The 21302-nt window shown below is 43.9% G+C and overlaps 1 protein-coding gene across 1 annotated transcript in view; it reads left to right on the forward strand.

The window, feature by feature from the left end:
- The first annotated feature begins 417 nt into the window (after positions 1-417).
- The window catches only part of grip1 (glutamate receptor interacting protein 1), a 62530-nt gene continuing 41645 nt past the window's right edge, over positions 418-21302 (forward strand). The window contains exon 1 of the mRNA XM_050037249.1: positions 418-1907. Within this exon, the coding sequence (XP_049893206.1) occupies positions 1772-1907 (136 nt within the window). The 5' untranslated portion in view covers positions 418-1771. The remainder of the gene's footprint in view (positions 1908-21302) is intronic.

Genomic DNA, 21302 nt, shown 5'->3' on the forward strand with positions numbered 1-21302 from the left:
TTCCTAGTTTCTTTTTCCCTCCTCCTCTCACATCCTCCTTTATTTTCATCCTCATCTCCTAGTTTCCTTTCATTGTTATCACCCTAGTTTCTCTCCTTTCCTTTCATCCTACTCTCCTCCTAGTTTTTCCTCCTTTCCCCTGTCCTTCTCTTGTCCTCGTTTTCTCACCTTGTTCTCTCTCCTCCTTGTTTTCTCTCCTCATTTCCTCTCCTTTCTTCATTTTCTTTCTACTCCTTTCCTTTCATCCTACTCTCCTCCTGCATCCTTCTCTTCTCCTTGTTTCCTCTCCTAGTTTTTATCATTATCATGTCCTTGTTTCCTTTCATCTACTAGGTTCCTTTCATTCTCATCTCCTTGTGTTCTTCCCTCATTTAATCTCCTTTCCTAGTTTCCTGTCCTTCTTATCTCCCTAGTTTCACTCCTTTCTCTTCATCTTCCTCTCCTCCTAATTTTTCATCCTTTCCTTTTCCATCCTTCTCTTCTCCTTGTCTCCTCCTAGTTTCATTTCATTCTCCTCTCCTTGTTTCCTTGCCTTTTCTGGTTTCCTTTCCTCTCCTTTCCTATCATTATCCTCTTCTCCTAGTTTTTCTCCTTTCCTAGTTTCCTGTCCTTCTCTTCTCCTTGTTTCCTCTCCTAGTTTCCTTCCGTTCTCATCTCGTTGTTTCCTCTGCTGTCCTCTCTTGTCCTCATTTCCTTACCTCATTTTCTCTCCTTTCCTTACCCTTTGCTTTGATTATCCTCCCATCCTAGTCCTTCCTCCTTTACTAGTTCCCTGCCCTCTTTCCCTTGTTTCCTCTCCTAGTTTCCTCTTTTCTCCTCATTTCCTCTCTTCCCCAGTATTTTCCTCTCCTTTCCTTCCATCTTCCTCTCCTTCTAGCTTTTCTCCTTTCCTAGTGTTCTGTCCTTCTCCTTTCCTTGTTTCCTCTCCTAGTTTTGTCTCCTCCCTCCCAGTGTTCAGTTACAGACCCCTCTCTGGTATTCACACACACACACACACACACACACACACACACACAGATGCCTGAAGAGCACTCCCCTCCCCCCTCACTGAATGTGTGTGTGAGTGTATGAGAATTAAGAGGAGGAGAGGAAGGTAGGAAAGGAAACAGCAAATATGGATAGAGAGAGGAAGGAAGGAAGGAAGGAAGGAAGGAAGGAAAAAGGAAGCACTGGAACAAAGGAAGGAAGGAAAAATAACAAAGGAATGAAGGATGCATCAGAAGATGTTAGGAGCTAATGAAGGGAGGAAGCTCGCCTCTTCTCCCTGCTGACTCTTCAAGTGCACATTTACAGTGTGCGCACACACACACATTCACACACAATGGAGTGCTGAGATGGAGGAGTGGTGTGTGTGTGTGTGTGTGTGTGTGTGTGTGAGCTGCGAGCCCTGTGATTGGCCGAGCCCGACTAGATGCACCAACAGCCGAAAGAAGACGGGAACAGAGGAGGAGAGGGAGGCTGCAGATAGAGCAGAGAATACAAAGAGCATGTGAGTGAGTGAGTGTGTGTGTGTGTCTGCGTGTGTGTGTTACCAGCCAGCCAATGTGTGTACGCATGCATGTGTGTGTGTGACATACAGAGGTGTGTGTGTGTGTGTGTTTAGAAGCGAGGAGGAAACCTGATCTCTCTCCTTCTCTCTCTGTGGAATAACGCTCTCCGTTAGCTCCCGTCGTTACTGCTGTGAGCTTGTAGCCTAGCCCGGCCCAGTATTGGCCCAGTACTGGCCCAGTGTTGGCCCAGTTCGGACCTGCTGGGGGTGGTGGTGGTGGTGATGGAGCGGTTCCTGGCACTGCTGCGCCTGCTGGGCAGGAGGAGGCGAGGGAGGAGGTACCGGGCGGATGACGATTACCAGGAAGGCTACGAAGACGTTTACTACTACACCAGCAAGTACAACACACACCTACTGAGTGAGTGAGTCCCATAGAGAAACACTGGAGAGAGAGAGAGGGGGGGGGGGGGGGCAGTGAGGGAGAGGGCGAGCGAGGCTTTGTTTTATTGTGCTGCTGCAGGAGAGCGAGCGAGGAGCTTATCAACAGATTATGAAGTAGCCCTGACTCTGTGTGTGTGTGTGTGTGTGTGTGTGTAAGGTCTTGTATTATAGATGAAGGTCGTTAGCGAAGCACTGCTCGGTTACAGCACACACACACACACACACACACTCAGGTATCCAGGTGACGGGGCAGCCAGGTGGTTTGTGGGTAATAACAGGGGAGGAAGTGTTGACTGTGGGAAGGAATGCTGACAATGTGGGGACACAAACACGCTCACACACACCACCCTGTACTTATATACCTGTGAGGACCCTCATTGACATAATGCACTCCCTAAACCCCTTACCCTTAACTTAACTTCACAGCTGAGTGCCTCACAACAACCCTTACCTTAACCTTTAAGTCCTTTTTACACAGAAATGGCGTTATAGAGCCGCTACAGTGTGTGATGTTAGACAGCATGTCAACATCCTGGAAGTAAAACAGGCGTGACATGTAACACAACAGCGTCTGCCTCCAGTGTGACACACAACATACGTGTCGGTAGAACTTTGTAAACAATAACAACAGCATAACAATAACAATCATTTACTGTTCGGGTGATCTCGACCTCTGCTCGGAGGGTAAGGAGCTCCCGGACCTCTTTGTTTTCCCAATTTGCAGCCATTCATCTTCTTTGAGTTAGCTGCTAACTGCTAGCAGCTGCCTTTGAAATCTCCTGCGATGGGTTGCAACACGTCGTCAAAACATCACACCCCCTCGTCCATGGTCCTGTCCTGCTGTGCTCTGTATAAAAGGCACAGTCAAGGAATGGGGGGGACAGAGTTGTTTCACCTTTAAGCCAACATTGAAAGGTAGAAACAGCTTTGAAGCGGTGGCATCAGTAACAATCATTTACTGTCCCTGTTATATGGCGGCTGATCTCGTCCTCTGCTCGGAGGGTAAGGAGCTCCTGGACCTCATTGTTTTCCCAATTTATGGACATTTTCAGCTGCTCTTCTTCTTTGAGGTAGCTGCTAACTGCTGTCATCTGCTTTTTAAATCTCCCGCGATGGGTAGCACCAATAACACATCGTCAACACATCACACCCTCCAGTTGTCTCTTTTGCCTTTAAGCCAGCGTCGGAAGTTGTACCAGCGTTGAAACCATGTCTGTATAAATGGGACAGCCAGCAGGACGGGATCATGGGCGTCACAGGTGTGATGTTTTGATGACGTGTTATGCCTGCGACCCACTGAGGGAGAAGTAAAAAGCAGCTGTTAGCAGTCAGCGGCTAACTCAAAGAAAAGGAATCTGCACAACTTGGGAAATCACTCAGTACGTTTACGTGCAGCTTGAGAAAATTGAATTATTGGCTTAGTCCGACTGAAACCGGACTTTTAAATGCATGGAAACAGCTTAGTCGACAGAAATTGGACTATCCGTAGCTCGACTAACACACCAAGATAATTCGATTCAAAATTGAACTATTGCTGCATGTATCCACTTAGTCCGACTGGAGCCGGACTCAGCGTTCGGCGCATACTTTTTTCTTTCACGTGCTTTCACCCAGAAGAAGGAGGAGATGATGTAGCAGCAATGCAGTAACTCCTGGTAAAACAAACAAACACCATGGCGATCGAGAAGCAGAAGACGCACTTCTGGACGGACGATGAAACTACATTCATGTTCTGACAGCTACCTCATTTGCCCCTGGGATGTCGGCATGCAGTCTAAAATCACACACTGGAGCGACATGATGCCACTGCTGTTTGGTCCTGTGTAAAAATGCAAAGGAGGCATGAGGACGGGGTTTCTTGGCGACCCCAAAGTGTGATCTCTGTGTGAAAGGGTCTATACACTACAGTGTTCTAACCTGAAGCTTAAAATCAAGTCTGATCCCTCAAACAGGCCTTTGAAGGTCCATCCCAAAGTGAGGACCCACCAAAATGTCCTTACTCTCAACGTCTAAAACTCAGATTAGTTCTTACAAAGATCGATGTTACGCTGATATAATCCTCGAGCTCAAACATGTCTCTCTCCTTCTGCTGCTGTGCATGAATCAAAGTGTTACATGACGATTTGTAAGTGTTGATGACGGCATTTGCTAATTTTGTGATTTCTGGGTGGCACCCATTGTTCTCTAAAGACACCTGAGTTGAGCATGTCAGATCTTTTGTTTGAGACGCGCACACACACTCTGTAGTTCCAGGTGTAAGTTGCTGTGTTGCTTCAGGTCTGATTGTTTCTTCAGATTCTGGTCCAGTTAATTCCTTTAGTTCTGTCACAGTTCCTGCTTTTGCTCTGGTGTTGTTCCAGGTTCTGGTCCAGGAGCTGTGTCCCCATCTTCATTACTTTTTTGGTACCAAACAGAATCTGTAGGGAGGTACCCAGTGTTGTTAAGTGCACTGCATTTACATGAGTCAGCAGACAGCAGGACTCCTCACAGCAACAAAAGTAGATTGTCTCACACTGAGAGGCTGAAAACTCTACACAGGTTTCATCTGATAAAGCTGGAGTTAGTAACTTTTGTAGAAGTAGCTCTTCATATTTGCCATTACTATCACTGCATTCACACAGCACTAAATGAGACCCGTAATCTGTGAAATAAAACTCTGCCTACTCTATTGATTGGAGCATCTCTAATGGCCTTACAGCATGAGAAGGGAAACAGCCAATCAGAGCTGAGTGCAGCTGTCACTCATGTCGGTCAGTGCTCGTGAGCTGCTGTCAAACTGTCAAACCAGGCAGCGCTGATTAAAGATGAATCAAGTTTCTGTCACTGCACTGCCTGTTTCTCTCTTCAGATGTTTTCAGGAACATATTTTAGTGATTGTTTAGCTGTGAAGTTGGTCCGGCCGATGGGCGGTGCTTGGAGCTTTGGTCCACCGTCTCCAACATGGTGGCCGGCTCACAAACGTCAGATGGTGTTATCAGCCGTCAATGCAGAATAAATGGTGCTGCTAGCTAGCTAGCTAGCTAGCTTTTACCTGACCTGGCTGGTGCTGAGAGCAGAGTGGGCAAGGCTAGTTAACCAGAGGAGACCAATCGCTGGGCAGTGGACGCTGTTACCGCATATTAAAGGTGGATTTAAAGGTCAGCTCTACACAGAGACTACGCAAGTGGGATGTGTGATGTGAGCATTTATACTTGTGCGGTGGTGTGTCTGTGTCACTCTGCAGTTACACCTCCAAACACTAGTCGACGGTGGAGGTGTAAAATTTAGTTGATTCAAAACACACGTTAAACACACATTAAACACACATTAAACATGGCTTAATAGAGACACAAATCAGCTTCACTATAACTCGCAGCATTCACAGACAAACACTTGTCTTTATCTGGACACATTTTCCCCACAAATACAACATGCTAGCGTTATTAGCACAAGCCTATGGCATTTTACATTGTACAAATTAGCCTGGTGGCTAGCGGAGTTTTCGCTTACTTCTATGAAGGCGAAAACTCTGCTGTGTAAGGCTAATTTGTACAATGTAAAATGCCATAGGCTTGTGCTAATAACGTTAGCATAAACCTATGGCATTTTACATTGTACAAATTAGCCTGTGGCTAGCGGCGTTTTCATCTTCTTATATGAAACCAGGGACAACAGCAACATATAACAAAGGTAACGTTACAAAATTTGGCTCCATTACAGCTCACAAGGTTCACCGACAAAACAACCGTCTTATACTAAACACGTTTTTCAAACAAATACAACATGCTAACGTTATTAGCACAAGCCTATGGCATTTTACATTGTATACATTAGCCTAGCGACTAGTGGAGATTTCCTCTTCTCATATGTGCAGAGAACTGAAGAGTAGCAGAATTAACCTAAAATATTCTCTGCAGTTAACCAATCAATGTTTAACTGTTTACGTCCTTGACTTGAAGATAGTTTAAAGTGTGTGTTGATCACCTGGACTGTGTCAGAAGCTCCAGAATGAGTGTGTGTGTCGACCCTGAGAGGAGACGGCTGCAACTGTGTTTTCAGTCTCAGTTGCAGCTGCTCTCTGTTTACATCTGGACTGTGACCCAGATGTTTGATTCTGTTTTGAATGTTGTTCTTGATTGGCATTATTTATCTGGCTTCAGTTTGAATTCAGACTCTTTTACAGATGACGGTTTGGTTCTGCTCGGTGCTGTTTTACACTTTAGTCAAATCAGACTCTGCCGTGTTGTTTATTATCTCTGTGATTCTGCTTTTGTTCTGCTTCTCTTCCAGATGTTATTTTAGGACATCAGAGAGCTGAGAGATGAAAATAGCGAGGTGGAGGTTAACAAAACAACCAGGGCTGTTATGATGACATCATCTGTTCCCAACCACAAGGCAGTTAGCTCGCTTCAGGTTAATTGAAGCACACTATAGAGATGTTTGTTGCACGTAAACTAGCAGTAAACACTACAATACCCACGAGCCCCTGTTGCCCCTGCTGTGGAAAATCTTCCATCCAGTGTTTGTTGATGCAATCAGACACAAAACTCTGCAATATGACAGCAGCTCTGATGACCTACATGAACTGAGTTTATCCAGTGAGCTCTGCAGAGCTCAGCCTTTAACTTCACCCTGTCATCAGCCACAGCACAATGTAAGGCTCTCAGATTAGATGTTTGTTGCTCAGTGGGAGTTGTGGTCTCTCCTCAACATGTCCTGTCTTGTACCTGTGACTTGTTTGTACCGCCTTTTAGACTCGGCCACTGAAACAAGACTCCACTTCTGCGCTAATGGAACAATCATGATATCAGATCATTATGTTTTATATTTTAGTCTAAAGAGAATCTTGGGTCAGAAACAGCACAATGCCTTGTTGTAGTTGAGAAAATAAACTTTTAATAATATGGTATAATCTGAAAATATTGAAACTAAGCCTCAGCTAGGTCTGCAACAAAGGCTTAACGTGGGTAGAACGGTCAGAGGCCTCGTGATACAATATTATCACAATACGTAGGTCACAAAACGATGTTATTGCGATATGGTGAATATTGCGATACAATATATTGCGATATATCGTGATTTATCACATTTTTTCCAACTGCAAATTATTTCCCCGCAGGAAAACTTCGTCAACATAGATTTTACCTCCTAAGATAAAGTTTTACATCCAGCTGCAGACACCTGGCAGACTTAACTGTGGGCAGATTTAACGCCCTCTGAAAGGACAGATTAAGCACCTGAGCCAAACACTTCACATGCAGGTATCCTGCTGACTGAATGACAACACACATGTTAGAAGTGTTGTCTGTTACAGGAGGTCTGCAGTGTTTGCTCGGCTGTGACTTACGTGTCCTGAGACAGCGGTCTCCAGGTTAACGTGTGTTTAGCGTGTAACAAAAGCCTTTGATTCAACAGCGCTGTGCGAAAGCAGATCTTTGCACATGCAGTATGTGATGGACTGTGTTATTTTCTTGGCTCTCTCACATCTGATGGTAGTTTTCGTCGAGCTCAGTGTGTCCAGTGTTGATTTTTAGCGTTAGCTTGGCCGTCAGCGGCTATCTCTGGATGGCGGCGTGAGGTGAGCCGTCATGTTCATCGTATTCCCAGAGTATTTTATTCTCATATGACACAGCTGAAATCACACGTGTCATACCCAAGTCCTCCTTCTGTGTTAGAAAATCCAAAATAAGTCCAGATGTTTGATTTAAACACTGACGGCACATTTCTGATTTCTGTCTCTGGTGCCTCCATCTTTGTTTTGATGAACTTCCTGCCAAATGCCGCTGACTGAAGCCCTTTTTAGACAGGAGTTGTGCAAATTTGCAGGAAAGCCCAATCAGTCTTTTTTCAGCATTGACAGTATAAAAACAAAATCGGGGAGTGCAGCAAAATGCCGCCTACCTACTTTTGTTTATACAGAATGTGTCTTTTTCGGGGCAATGGGGGGCGTGAGCAAGTAACAAAACGNAGCTCCTCACACAAGTCATCAACAGCCCCTCCCTTTGCGGAAGGCCGCCTCGGTCTGTTTAAACTAAAAGGGTTCCTCCAATATGTCTACCCTACGAGGCGGAAAATTGGGCACCTTGGATCAACTCGCCAATCCGCCTCTGTGTGTCTAAACGCTCGCAGCTTGCCGGCAAAACGGACTTTCACGGAAAATCTGTTAGTGTAAAAGGGGCTTGAGAAACTAAACATCAGCACCATCTAGTGGACTGAAAAAGCAACTGATTTTATTATTCTAGCACCAAAAGTTGTATTAAAATGTGTATTTGCAAAAATTAATGATGTATATAATAAAAGATCAACTTTTGGCGTCCGTGTATCGACACAACATGGCAAAGTATCGTGATACTATGCTGTATTGATTTTCCCTCACCTACCTCAGCCTGCGGCTAAGTCTGAAAGTATTTATCTGTATTTTCGACACATCCCTCACATCTACAAATGTATAAATTCCTCCGCTGCTTGTTTTCTGTTCTGTCTGAATCTCAGATGTCTCCTGAGCTAATATGAGATACAGAAGTATATTTTCAGCTTGTTTTTTTTTTGTGGGTGAACTCTGGTTCACAGCTCCGACACGTCTCCATCTGTCTCCCTCCACAGAGAGAAATCTCCAACAGGACTTGAACTTGCCTTCCGCTAAACTGTTTACACTGATTAAAGTGTTTGTGAGCGCTGCGAGCTGCGAGCAGACGATAAAGGATTCACTTTGGTGCCTCAGATGTTTCTGAATGAGCTGAACGGCAGCGCGCTTCAGATTTGTGCAGACGTTTGGCTGCTGAAAGGTCCCGAATATTATAAATCCAACACCTTTGTGAATCTTTGTGGAAGAGTGTGTGTGTGTGTGTGTGTTAAAACCGGCGTGTGTGTGTTCAGGTGCTAATAACTGACACTGAACTGTATTATTCCTTTGTGAAAAGTTACTGTGATATTCCTTTGTCTCTTCTTTGTGGGGCCGAGCTGCCAAGAGACATTTCTTGCAGCTACCAGCTAGCTAGCAGTGAGGGTGTGTGTGTGTGTGTGTGTGTGTGTGTGTGTGTGTTAAGCACAGCGTGTGATTCTATATGAAGGCAATTTAAGGCTGGTTGACTGGATAACCCAGACACACACACACACACACACACACACACACACACACACACACACACTCTCTCTCTCCTCATACTGTCCTCAGTGTGATTTCAGTTTCTCTTTTTAGCCTGGTTTGGCCTATTTAACCTGGTTGTTTGTCGCTCACATCGAGCATCTTTAATTAAGATTTTGTCTGTAATATAATTTTGCACAGTCGTTTCCAAATTACTTATTTCGTCCGACCATCCCTGCAGAACTCGAGTACACAGAGAAAAGCAGCAAATCCTCATATTTAAGATGAAAAAATTAAGATTATTAAAATTGTCAGCCAGTTAATTTTCTGTCACTCAACTAATCACACATAAGAGTTCTTTACGGCCCTCCTGTGACATCGTCGGATTAAACCTGATGCAGCAGAACCAGAGATCCTCGTCTTTATTCCACACATTGTTCTTCCTCGATTAAACGTGGCACCTAAATCACCCACAATGCAACATCACCTGTCTGGTGAAGCAGAGATAGGAAATAGTTCGGCTGTCAAACAGCCTGGTGGTAAAAAGGTCTTAAATTGAGACAGAGGTAAAGAGAGGTTATTCTCTCTGATCTGCATTTTATTTTCAGGAATATTTTGCAGTGTAACATAAATACAGTCAAACAACCCCAAGATCCCATCTCGCAGTATTAACGAAAATGTATTGGGTTGTACCTCGGCCCACGCTGCACCCTTCCACTAAGCTTCAGGAAATGTGGGCCAGAGGTTTTTCCATCATCCTGCTGACAAACAAACAAACAGAACTGAAAACATGACCTCCTGTCAGAGGTCACGACGCAAGGATGCAATTTAGAATCAGCCGATTCACAGAAACTATGTACATGTCAAATATTACTACACTATAAAATGTAATTTACAGAGATGACACAGGTCCAGACTCCATTTAAAGAAACAATAATGTTAGCATGTATAGAGGCAGCGTATTTTCACATCTAACTGGGTGAGTTAAAGGTTCAATTCAACCAAACCAGAGCTGGTGATTGATGGAACACCAACCTGAGTTCAGTTCACTTGGTCAAGGATACGTCAACATGCAGACTGGAGGAGATGAAGATTGAACCACTGATCTTCTGATTGGTGGATGACCTGTTCTGCCTCTGAGCCACAGCTGCCCTCTGTGAGAGAAGGAATAATATGCAGCAAGGGGCTGCAGGCTGGAATCGAACCCACTGCTGCTGAGGCAACATTGCCTTTGCACATGGGACGCCCACTCTGGTCATCCTGTAAGTTTCATGCAGCTACACTGTGCAACATGGATCTAATAAACTCGGGTACGACATCAAGTTTGATGTCTGCAGACTGTACGATGACAGCAACTACAGAGGCTTTGACGTACGATGCAACAGCTTCACATACTGAGTGCACAAGGATGCTGCACGGGTTATTACTTCTCCAATTGTGAAGCACAACATAGAGGGGAACATTAATGACATTAATTTAAAAAATGTTGATAAATTGTAAAAAAATAAATTAAAAAAATCTGAAAAACATTATTGAGCAGTAATTGGACAATAATGGAATGTCCAAAAATATCCCCAAAAAAGTCTGAAAAAATGCTGATCAAATGTCTGAAAAATATTATTAAAATGTCCCAAAAGTAACCTGAAGTTCTGTGGGCGCTCTATACTGCGGTGTGTGTGTGTGTTTGATAGCTGAAGGGTGTCTCACCTGGCAGCTGTAGCTCCGCCTCTATTTCTTTCCATGCTACGTCCTTCTTTACTTGACCATGGTCAGAGCTGGAGGACACATCACAAGGCTTCACAAGGTTTTCCTCTGGATTCACACACATTTCTTTTAGAGCGTTTTGCCACCATAGCGAGCTGCTGTTCGTCTGTTTGGGTTTAGTGCCAGTGTATCAGTTCATGCTGCATTTCTACTGGTTGGTTAGTAGACGTAAGTGGTAACAGCAGTCACACAGTAGCTCCTTTTACACTGCCAGATTTTTGGCGAATGTTGGGCCGTTTTGCCGGCAAGCTGCGAGCGTTTAGACACACAGAGCCGGATTGGCGAGTTGATGAGAGGTGCCCAATTTTCTGCCTCGTATGGTAGACATATTGGTGAAACCCTTTTAGTTTAAACAGACCGAGGCGGCCTTCTGCAACGGGAGGGGCTGTTGATGACTTGTGGGAGGAGCTGTTGATGACGCTGCACGTGCGAGCCACTGGCGGTGGATAAACAGGAAACAGCTGATAGCAGGAATTAGCGAGCAGCTAGTAGCAAGAGGGAAACACAAACCTGACAGACACTGTAAAGATGAGCAACTGGGGAGACAAGGAATTGCGCGCCCTCCTTGTCCTCGCAAACGAAGAGGCCATTAACCGTCAGATGACGGGGACGGTGAAGAACGGGCCGACTTATGAGAGAATCACCGAAGGACTGACCAGCCGCGGCTTCCCTCCCACGTCACTGTTTACGTCACACGCTGAGCTACACGTTTTGTTACTTGCTCACGCCCCCCATTGCCCCGAAAAAGGCACATTCTGTATAAACAAAAGTAGGTAGGCGGCATTTTGCTGCACTCCCTGATTTTGTTTTTATACTGCCAATGCTGAAAAAAGACTGATTGGGCTTTCCTGCAAATTTGCACAGTTCCTGTTTAAAAAGGGCTCCTGATGGTCACTGTCAGAATTTTATCCCAGGCTGTCTTTGATCAACTGGGACAACGGCCATCCTCTCTGACTGTGCAACGAAGGACCACTGTTTTAGAGCCACGACCAAAGATATCGCCACGTTTCCGTCACGTTGATTATTTTTCATCTGGGACAGCCCAACATCGCACAGTGTAGGACTGAAGACAGAGAACACTGTATCCAACATAAGTTTACAGACTGATGAGTTGATTTCCTCGTCCTGATGACTGACCAGCAGTCTCACGCCACCACCGTCCAACACCGACCGCAGAGCGCACCACCAACACTCGCAAAATAGACACAAGAAGCTAAATTTAGCACCAAGTTAGCGGAGCTGACACAGAGGCAGCTGGAAGCATCCACGCCTGCGTCATTTGTTTGTCATGCTCTTAACAGTCACTCAATTATTTTGTTTTTCAGTTTAATTTAGACAGATTATTTATAGCCACTTGTTTTCAGAAATACTAAATGCATACATGTCCTCCCAGGATATTACTGATGATTTTAGATTAAACAGTTGCAGTTCAGAACATAAAATGAGTGTATTATTAACCTCAGTGACAGGTCATGGGTTTGAGGTGTCACTGTGAAGCCTGTGGCCCCGCCTCCATCCGTGATGTCACTGTGTCTCACCTGTTCTTCGCCTCTCCCTCCTGGTAGCAGCAGACAGCTGCCTCTCTCCTCTCTGTGCACGCTGGCTGATCTCATTACATGTTGAAACATTATGATGCATAAATTTGCACATGAATGAGGTGAGACGATGTTGACTGTTGCACAGAGTTCAGACTGGAGCGCTTCACAGCAGTCATGTGTTATGTGAAGCTTGTTGACTTAGAAAAATCCGCTAATTAATGCTTTAAATAAGGACTTCATTAGCATAACTGGTCCTGTGTTCAACATGATGGAGATTAAAGAGGCAGCCGAGGGGGAGGGGGGTCGGCTGTCTCATTTAACAATTTGTTTTTTATTAATCAAATTTTTGTTCTGATTCTGGTTGGATCAGAAAATATGATCTTTACTTCCTCGTGCTCTCGGCGCCGTCAACACCTACCTGTTCCTTTAATAGTCACCATGTGTGAACGTGTGAGACTCTTCAGTCCCACGTTTCCCACTCTGCCATGAGCCGGGATTGTGTTGGTCTGGAGGCGGTGTTCTTCTTCTCCTCTTCTTCTTCACTGAGCACAACCACAGAGGGAAAAAGTGGAGCACAAATCTGCACAAGTTCACCTTAATTAATCTGCAGGCGTCTCGGGATTCAGAGCACTTTCCCTCATTATTTGGATATGATGTTTAATTAGTTCTCCTAAATTAAAGAACAACTGCTTCCTTTTTCCTGCTAATTCCTCCTGAACCAAGAATTCAACCTGCTGATGGAGGAAACTTAAAGTGCTGCAGAGACAGAGAGAGACGGACTCTGAGGAAGGCTGTTTTCTGCCCTGCTTGCTCGCCAGTGGTACTCGTACTAGTACTATTTGTATATTAAACGATGCCTCAGGGATATGGGGATTCAAATAATGTTAAGTAGCTTTGGCTGCTCAGGGTGATTCATGTTGGATCCCTTGGTTAATAGGGCAAAAATGTGACATGATAAAACTGTGGAATCGTTTGCTAAATATGTCAAAAACAGGGGGTGTAAAACGCATAATATTCAGAGAGCGTCACACTGTCTCTGAAAAAGCTGAAGCAGAAAACAAGGGGATCATTTATCATTCAGTGTGAACACAATGAGAGGAAGAAAGTTACTAGATTTAAAAATAAATGTTTGTCATTGATGCTGCTCTGTTCTGTTCCCGGGGGTCTTTGCTGCTGCTCTCCTGGCCTTAGGTTTTCCACGTAGGCGCATGGAAGGGCAGCGAGGTGTGCTCTCTCTCTCAAGCTTTCCTTGTATGCACATGCAAGGGCAAAGAGGTGCGCTCTCTCTGCCTTAAGGCTCTCCACAAAGGTGAGAGGAAGGGCAGAAAGGTTTGCTCTCTCTGCCTCAGGTTTCTTATATGCGTGTGGAAGGGCAGGGAGGCCCCAAACATAAGAAACATACCACCAAATATAATACTGCAAATGGAAATAAAGTTTTCTTTGACAAAAGTGGCCCTGACTGAATAGTTAAACCTAACTAACAGTTCAGTCTGAGTCAGACTTTAGAGTTGAACCTAATGAACGACTGAGTCTGAGTCAGAGTAAATAGTTAAACATAATAAACAGCTGAGTCAGAGTAAATAGTTAAACAAGAAGAACAGCAGAGTTCGAGTCTGAGTAGAGTTAAACTAAACAAACAGCTGTCAGACTAAAGAGTTAAACCTGATGAACGGCTGAGTCTGAGTCCAGCTGATGATCTAAAGTGTTCGTGGTGTGTTGATGACAGATCTGTGGGTTCGTCCCATCTGCTCCTCACACACACGTGAACCTGACAGTCTGACTGTGACTGTTAGCACTAATTAAAGGTTTACACATCCGTCCTCTTCTTCTTCTCTGGAACACTGTTATTATCACCATCACTCTGTGTGTGTGTGTGTGTGTGTGTGTGTGTGTGTGTGTGTGTGTGTGTGTGTGTGTGTGTGCTCTCTTACATAAGGAGATGTCACGGTGACTCAAACCCACGTGTTTAACTTTGGGCGGTGGGTGTTGACATGCACACACACACACACACACACTGTCAGTGTTATACTCTGATTTGGTTATTTTGAAATGCTGGAGGCTGTGATGATAACCTGTAATGTGTGTGTGTGTGTTTGCATTAGTATGTGTGTGTGTGTGTGTGTGTGTGAGAACACTTCTTTCATCTCTCAAAATCACTCTTTGTACGGTGCAGGGTCGCTCTCTTCCCCTCAATTATTCATCAGCTTGTTTCCATGGTAACAGCTGCAGCCGTTGTGTGTGTGTGTGTGTGTATGTGTGTGTGTGTGTGTGTGTGTGTGTGTGTGTGTGTGTGTGTGTGTGTGTGTGTTTTGGGGGGGTGCTGGTTGATGTGACGGCAGTAGGACGGACTTCATCAGCTCATTATACAGTATTATTACCTCTGATGTGCACACAGGGACGAGTGTCAGACCTGTGTGACTGTAAACAGGAAGCAGCCGTGCAGTAAAAGTACGACCAGTGATCAGTACAAGTATTTATATTATATTACAAGTATTTATATTACAAGTATTTAGTCCTGCTGGTGTTAACAGCACACGTGGAAGGACTTTACTGCAGGTTACTTTTATTTTTTGGCTGTAAATGTAATATTGTAATTTAATTACTCTAATTAGAATATTCATATAAACTGAGACACCTGTAAACACCTGCTGTGGAACACTGGTTCTTGTTCCTGGTTTTACATAGTTTAGTCTGGTTCTGATTTGTCTGGTTCTACAAGGTTTTCATTGGTTCTGATTTCCTGGCTCTACATAGCTTTGTCTGGTTCTGATTTCTCTGGTTCTCCATGGTTTGTGCTGGTTCTGATTTCTCTGGTTCTGCATGGTTTGTGCTGGTTCTGATTCCCTGGCTCTACATAGTTTAGGCTGGTTCTGATATCTCTTGTTCTGTGTAGTTTAGGCTGGTTCTGATTACCTGGCTCTATCTGGTTAAGGCTGTTTGTGACTTATTTGGTGCTGCATAGTTCTAGTGATTTTTGTGTTTTTAGATCTGGCAGGCAGGTTGTAATGTCCTGGCTCCACATGGTTTTGAGTGGTTCTGGTTTCTCTGGTTCTACATAGTTTTGGCCAGTTCTGATTTCTGTCGTTTTACTTGGTTTTAGCTGGTTCTGGTTTCTGTGGTTACATGTGGTTTGTGCTGGCTCTGATTTATGCAGTTCTACTATGTTTTAGGCTGATTTGGATTTCCTGGTTCCACATGGTTTTGGCTGGTTCTGATTTCCTTGTGTAGGCTGGTTCTGACTTCCTGGCTCTACTTGGCTTTGACTGGTTCTTATTTATGTGGTTCTACATGTTTATGGCAGGTTCTGATTTCCTTGTGAAGACTGGTTCTTTCTTTTCTGAGGTTCTGTATGGTTTTGGCTGGTTCTGATTCTAGGGTTCCAGCTGGTTTTAGCAGGTTGTGGTCTCAGGTTCTACATGGTTTGTGCTGGTTCTGTTCTTCTTGTTTAGGCTGGTTTTGATTCCCTGGCTCTACATGGTTTTGACAGGGTTTGGCTGGTTCTGATTTTGGGGTTCTAGCTGGTTTTAGGTGGTTCTGGTTCCTCTGGTTCTCATTGCCTTTAGCTGGTTCTGATGTAGTACTGATTGTACCAGTAGCAGCAGGAGTACCATTATTTGTTGTGCCAGTAGCTGTCGTTGTCTGTCAGGTTTTTCGTTTAAATGTAGTTTTAGTTTTGTTGTTTTTGTAGTACTAGTAGTAGTATTAACAGTAGCAGGAGTATTAGTAGTCACAGTAGTAGTAGTACTACTACTGTGACTACTAATACTAGTAGCAGTGCTAAAAGTAGTATTAACAGTAGTGGTGGTTAGTTGATAAAGTTCCAGGAACTCCAGGTCAGTAAATCAGTTTCATTCACAGAGGTAAATCCTGAGCCTTCACATCTGCCCTGAAACCTGCTTTTCTTCAGTACTTCAACAGAGAGGTGACGTAACTGCAGTTAAAAATAAATACAGCAGCACACACACATTTAAACACACAGATAAAGAGAGAGTGCTGCCCTGCTGTCGTCCTGCTGTGCTGCCATGTTGTCTCCAGCAGGGGGCGTGATGGGCTCAGAGTGCAGCTGATAACCTGTGTGAGCAGCAGGGGGCAGCACAGGTCAGAACACCTCTGAACCAAAACTCAGTTATATAATTACACATTTCATCATGTCAGTGTGCTCACAGCGACGGCACACACACACACACACACACACACACACACACACATAGAGCTGTGTTTAATAAGAGTGCAGAAGGTTGACCTGCATTCTGCTGCAGTTATGGTAACATCACTGTTAATACCGTTACCACACTGAACACACACACACACACACACACACACACACACACACGCAGTAATCCCATGTAATCTGCTGCTGGGACACTGACCCACTTATCTGACCACTTCACTACCTGCTGGACGAGGACACGCCCCTTCCTCCAGTCCCAGCCAATGACAGCACAGATGAGAGACCAGCTGTTCTCTTCTGGTTCAGACACTGTCAGGAAATAAAATCCTCACACATCCAGCAGCAAATGTCAGTGTACTACAGCCCAGTCAGGTTCACTATAACGCAGCAGGACTCTATACGAGAACACACTTATTCTTTTTATCACTCTGTTTAACATTTATTAAAAATGTAGTCGCACTATGTTTATCAAAAAAAGTTATACTCCATAAAACAGTCAATAAAACAGGTTTTTCAACTGTTACGAATCAACGCAACCTTGAGAGGTCTTTGAGCGTACGGTCATAAATGTGTACACAAAATATTAGGCTGATTGGTCCAGTAGTTTGCGAGATCAGCTGCAGACAGATACACAACTTAAATACAACCAAATACATAATCCTCTCCAGGTTTACGCCTGGCAGAGATGATTTATGTAATAATAACACATTCTGTACGATGTTTACTTTTTCACCTTTTCGTACATTTTGCAGCAGATAATTCTGACGTTTTACCCCTAAAAAACGTTAAATGTGGAAATGAGTAAGTGCTTCTAGTTTTCGTTGAGGAAAGACTGAGAATTACTTCCTTGAACACTAAAAAGCTACGTGTGATTTTGAGATATTTTACTAGTATTTTTATTTTCTACTACGTAATACTTTAAAATCAGAATCGTCCAACGTGCTTAAAGCGTCGCCGCCGCCTGTTAATGACGCTGTGGGCTAATGGGCATGTAGCTACTTCCATGTTTCACATGATACGTCATGTTTGTAGTCTTCTGCATCAAAATAAATAACCCTGATGATGTCATAGTGATGTCATCGGGGTTACCTCAGCTCGGACGGGGAGACCACAGATTTATAGTTTAGTTTTCGTTACAAAGTGGAGGTGTAGTATTGAGTTGCATCTATCATCCTTCCTTCCTTTCTTCCTTCCCTCGCCTCTTTCCTTTATTTTCCTCTTCTTTTATTTCTCTTTCCTTCCTTGACTCTTCCTCCATCTCTCCTTTGCCCCCCTCCTTTTCTTTCTTATTTTCTTTCTTTGTTTCCTTACAACTTTTATTTACTTCTTCCCTCCATCATTCTGTCTTTCCTCCCTTTGTTTCCTTCCTTCCATTATTTACCCCCTTCCTCCACCCATTTGTATTTCTTTCCTTTCTTTCATCTTTCCTCCCATTGCTCCTTCTTTCCTTAATTTAATCCCTCCATCCTTTTGTATTTTGTTCCTTCCTCTCTCTCTCTCTGTTCTTTCCTTCCTTTGCTTTTGTCCTTTTTTTATTTACTCCTTCCTCCATTATTTCACCCCCCCTTCTTCTTTCCTCCTTTTGCTTCCTTCATTTACTCTGTCCCTCCATCCTTTTGTCCTTTCTCCATCCCTTTCTCTCTTCTTTCCTTCCTTTGCTTCTGTCCTTTCTTTATTTACTCTCTTCCTCATTCTTTTATCCCTTCTTCTTTCCTCCTTTTGCTTCCATCCTTCATTTACTCTGTCCCTCCATCCCTTTCTGTCTTCTTTCCTTCCTTCCTCAAATACATCTTCCCTTCATTCTTTCCCCCTTCCTTTAAAAAATAATTTCATCCTTTGCTCTTTCCTCATTTATTTCCTCCATCCTTTTGTTTCCTTCCTCCCTTTGACTTTTCTCTTCCATCCCTCCATCTTTCCATCTTCCTTTTGAACTTTCTTCTATCTCTCTGTCATCCTTCCTTCCTTTGCTTTTCCTTCCTTCCTTTCTCTCTTTCCCTCTTCCCTTCATTCCCTCCATCTTTCCCTTTTTCTTTTTAATTTTCTTTTGTCCTTCTTTCCTTCCTTCCTTTGTCTCTTCCCTTCATTCTCTCCATCTTTCTCTCTTCCTTTTTATTTTCTACTATCCTTTCTTCTGTCCACCTTTCCTTTGCTCTTCCTTCCTTCCTTCCTCCCTTCCTTTGCTCTTCCTTCCTTCCTTCCTTCCTCCCTTCCTTTGCTCTTCCTTCTGTCTCCTTTCATTTCTTCTTTTTGTATTTCTTTTCTTCCTTGATATTTCCTCTATTTCTTTTGATATTTCTTTCCTACATTCATCCTTCCTTCTTTCTTTCAGATTTCTTTGTTTCCTTAATTTTATTTTTCCTTCTCCCACCCTTTTGTTAAATTTCTTTCTTTCCTTTCTTCCTTTGCTTTTTCCCCTTTTATTTCTTTTATTTCCTCCTTCCTTCTCCCCGTCAGATTTGTTTCCTCTCTTCTTCCCTCCTTCCCTGGCTGATTCCTCTCTTCTTTTTTGTTACCTTCATGAATTCTTTACATTCATCCTTTCATCTCATTCATTACATCATCCTTTCATTTATCTCCACTTCCTTTCTTTCATCCCTCCATCCATCCAGCTGCACAGAAACACATTACAAACCAGCAGCTTCCCTCCTCCCTCTGCCTCTCCATCACCCCCTCCTCCTCCTCCTCCTCCTCCTCTTCATCCTCCCATCTGCGCAGACTCTGCCTCCTCCCCTCCTCCCTCCCTCCCTCCCTCCCTCCCTCCTCCGCTGCCTCATTTCATGGAGGAGCTTCACATCTGCAGCGCTCTTCCTCTCCTCTCCTCTCCCTCCCTCTGTCCCTTGTCAGCCGAGCCTCAGGAAGCGTCTCCATGATGGTTTCTGTTTGAAGGAGGTCGTCCATCACACGGTCGCTCACTGAGGAAGAGGAGGAGGAGGAGGAGGAAGGAGGAGTAAGAGGAGGTGTAGTTTGTGGCGGCTGCATCTGCATGGCGCTGGGGGGGGAGGCGACGCTCGGCTCGGCTTCACCATGATCGCCGTGTCGTTTAAATGTCGCTGCCAGATCCTGCGCAGGGTGAACAAAGGTAGAGACACACAGAGACAGACTGGGAGAGAGACAGAGAGTGTGTGCGCGTGAGTGTGTGTGTGCATGTGATGGAGGGCTTAGCATGTTCGCATGTGGAACATACATATGTGTGTGTGCGTGTGGTCGAGCGGCATTTGGTGTAAACTGCTGACATTGAGAAGAGAGAGAGCTGGTTGTTTATGAGCACAGCCAGCTGTGTGCGTGTGTGTGCGTGTGTGTGTGAGTGAGCGTGCATGTGTGTGTGTTTAAGTGTGTGTGTGTGTGTGTGTGTGTGTGTGTGTGTGGAGTGGAAAATGATCTCCTGATGGATTCATTCAGTCGATGGCTGCAGGTTGCTGCAGACACAGAGAGCTCTGGATCTTCTTTTAATGAATGTAATATTCATGGTGTGTATTTACAGCAGAGAAACCAGGGCACACACACCAAACTGTGTCTGTGTGTGTGTGTGTGTGTGTGTGTGTGTGTGTGTGTGTTCATGTTTCTGAAATATTCCTCTGGAAGTCTGAAGCTTCAGGTGTTTGTTTTTTCCTTCTGAAGCACTGTAAAGCGTCGTGAGCGAAGTATCCTGACTCTGAGGCAGCACACCAGAGGTGGAAGACGTTCAGTAGTAAAAACCAAGTAAAAGTCCTAGATTCAGAATCTTATTTCAAAAGTATCAGCATCAAAATGTTCTTAAAGTACCAGCAGTAGAAGTACACATCATGCAGAGTGGCCCATCTCAGAATAATATATATATATATATATATATTATTATTGTATTATAATTATTGGTACATTAATGTGTTGATGACATTTTCACTTTTTATCATATTTATTGCACTGTCCCCTCAAACCCTCAGTGTGCACTGACTGGAGATGGAGCACAAGCTCAGTGCTTTTATTGCACTATACATATTTTATCAGGCTACAGTAGGATCGAATATGTCTCTCTAATTGTTTGTGTTTAATAATGTTTGTAGTTGATATTTATTTGCCCCTTTTTTAATTGTTTAATTGCACTGAGCTCTACCAGGGCTTTGTGGACATGGAAAGATCTATCTATCTATCTATGTATCTATCTGGAGTAAAAAAGGGATGCACCATATTGGATTTTTTGCCAATATCCAATATGCCGATATGTAACAACTAATTTGGCTGATAACCAATAAAGATATTGATATATAACGAATTTCCCCGCCTAATTTTAGACATCATAAAATCTCTTCTGTAGTGGAATTATACGTACATACTCTTATCGTGACAGCCCCAGCAGATGGAGACATGAAACACTTTTCAGTGAATGTAATATTCATTCATTGTGCAAAATAAGAAAAAGCATGTCAGCCGATTCATTTTAAAACCAATATCGGCCGATACCGATGACGTGCCGATATGATCATGCAACCCTACAGTAAAAGTACAAAGTAGCAGTCCACTCACTAAAACAGGTTTTTCAAATATTGTGATTCACTGCGACCATCAGAGGTCCTGCGCATAAAGTCGTACATTTGCACACAAACTATTAGGCTGATTGGTCTAGTAGTATCAGAAGGGAAACAAGGGGAAAGCTCTCTGGGGTCCAGCCTCTGAGGGGGCTCGTGAAGGGTCAGCAATCATCATGTTCATCCTAAATTGTAACCACATTTTGTTTTGAACCAAAATATTTACCATTACTCATTAAAAACAAAATAAACACTGTCTTTATTGTTGCTTTCGTAAAAAAGCTCCCAGCAAACACTGAGACGTTTAATAGCTATTGTTTGGATGTTTGATCCC

Source organism: Epinephelus moara, chromosome 24 (genome assembly GCF_006386435.1).
Source record: "Epinephelus moara isolate mb chromosome 24, YSFRI_EMoa_1.0, whole genome shotgun sequence".
Taxonomy (NCBI): Eukaryota; Metazoa; Chordata; class Actinopteri; order Perciformes; family Serranidae; genus Epinephelus; species Epinephelus moara.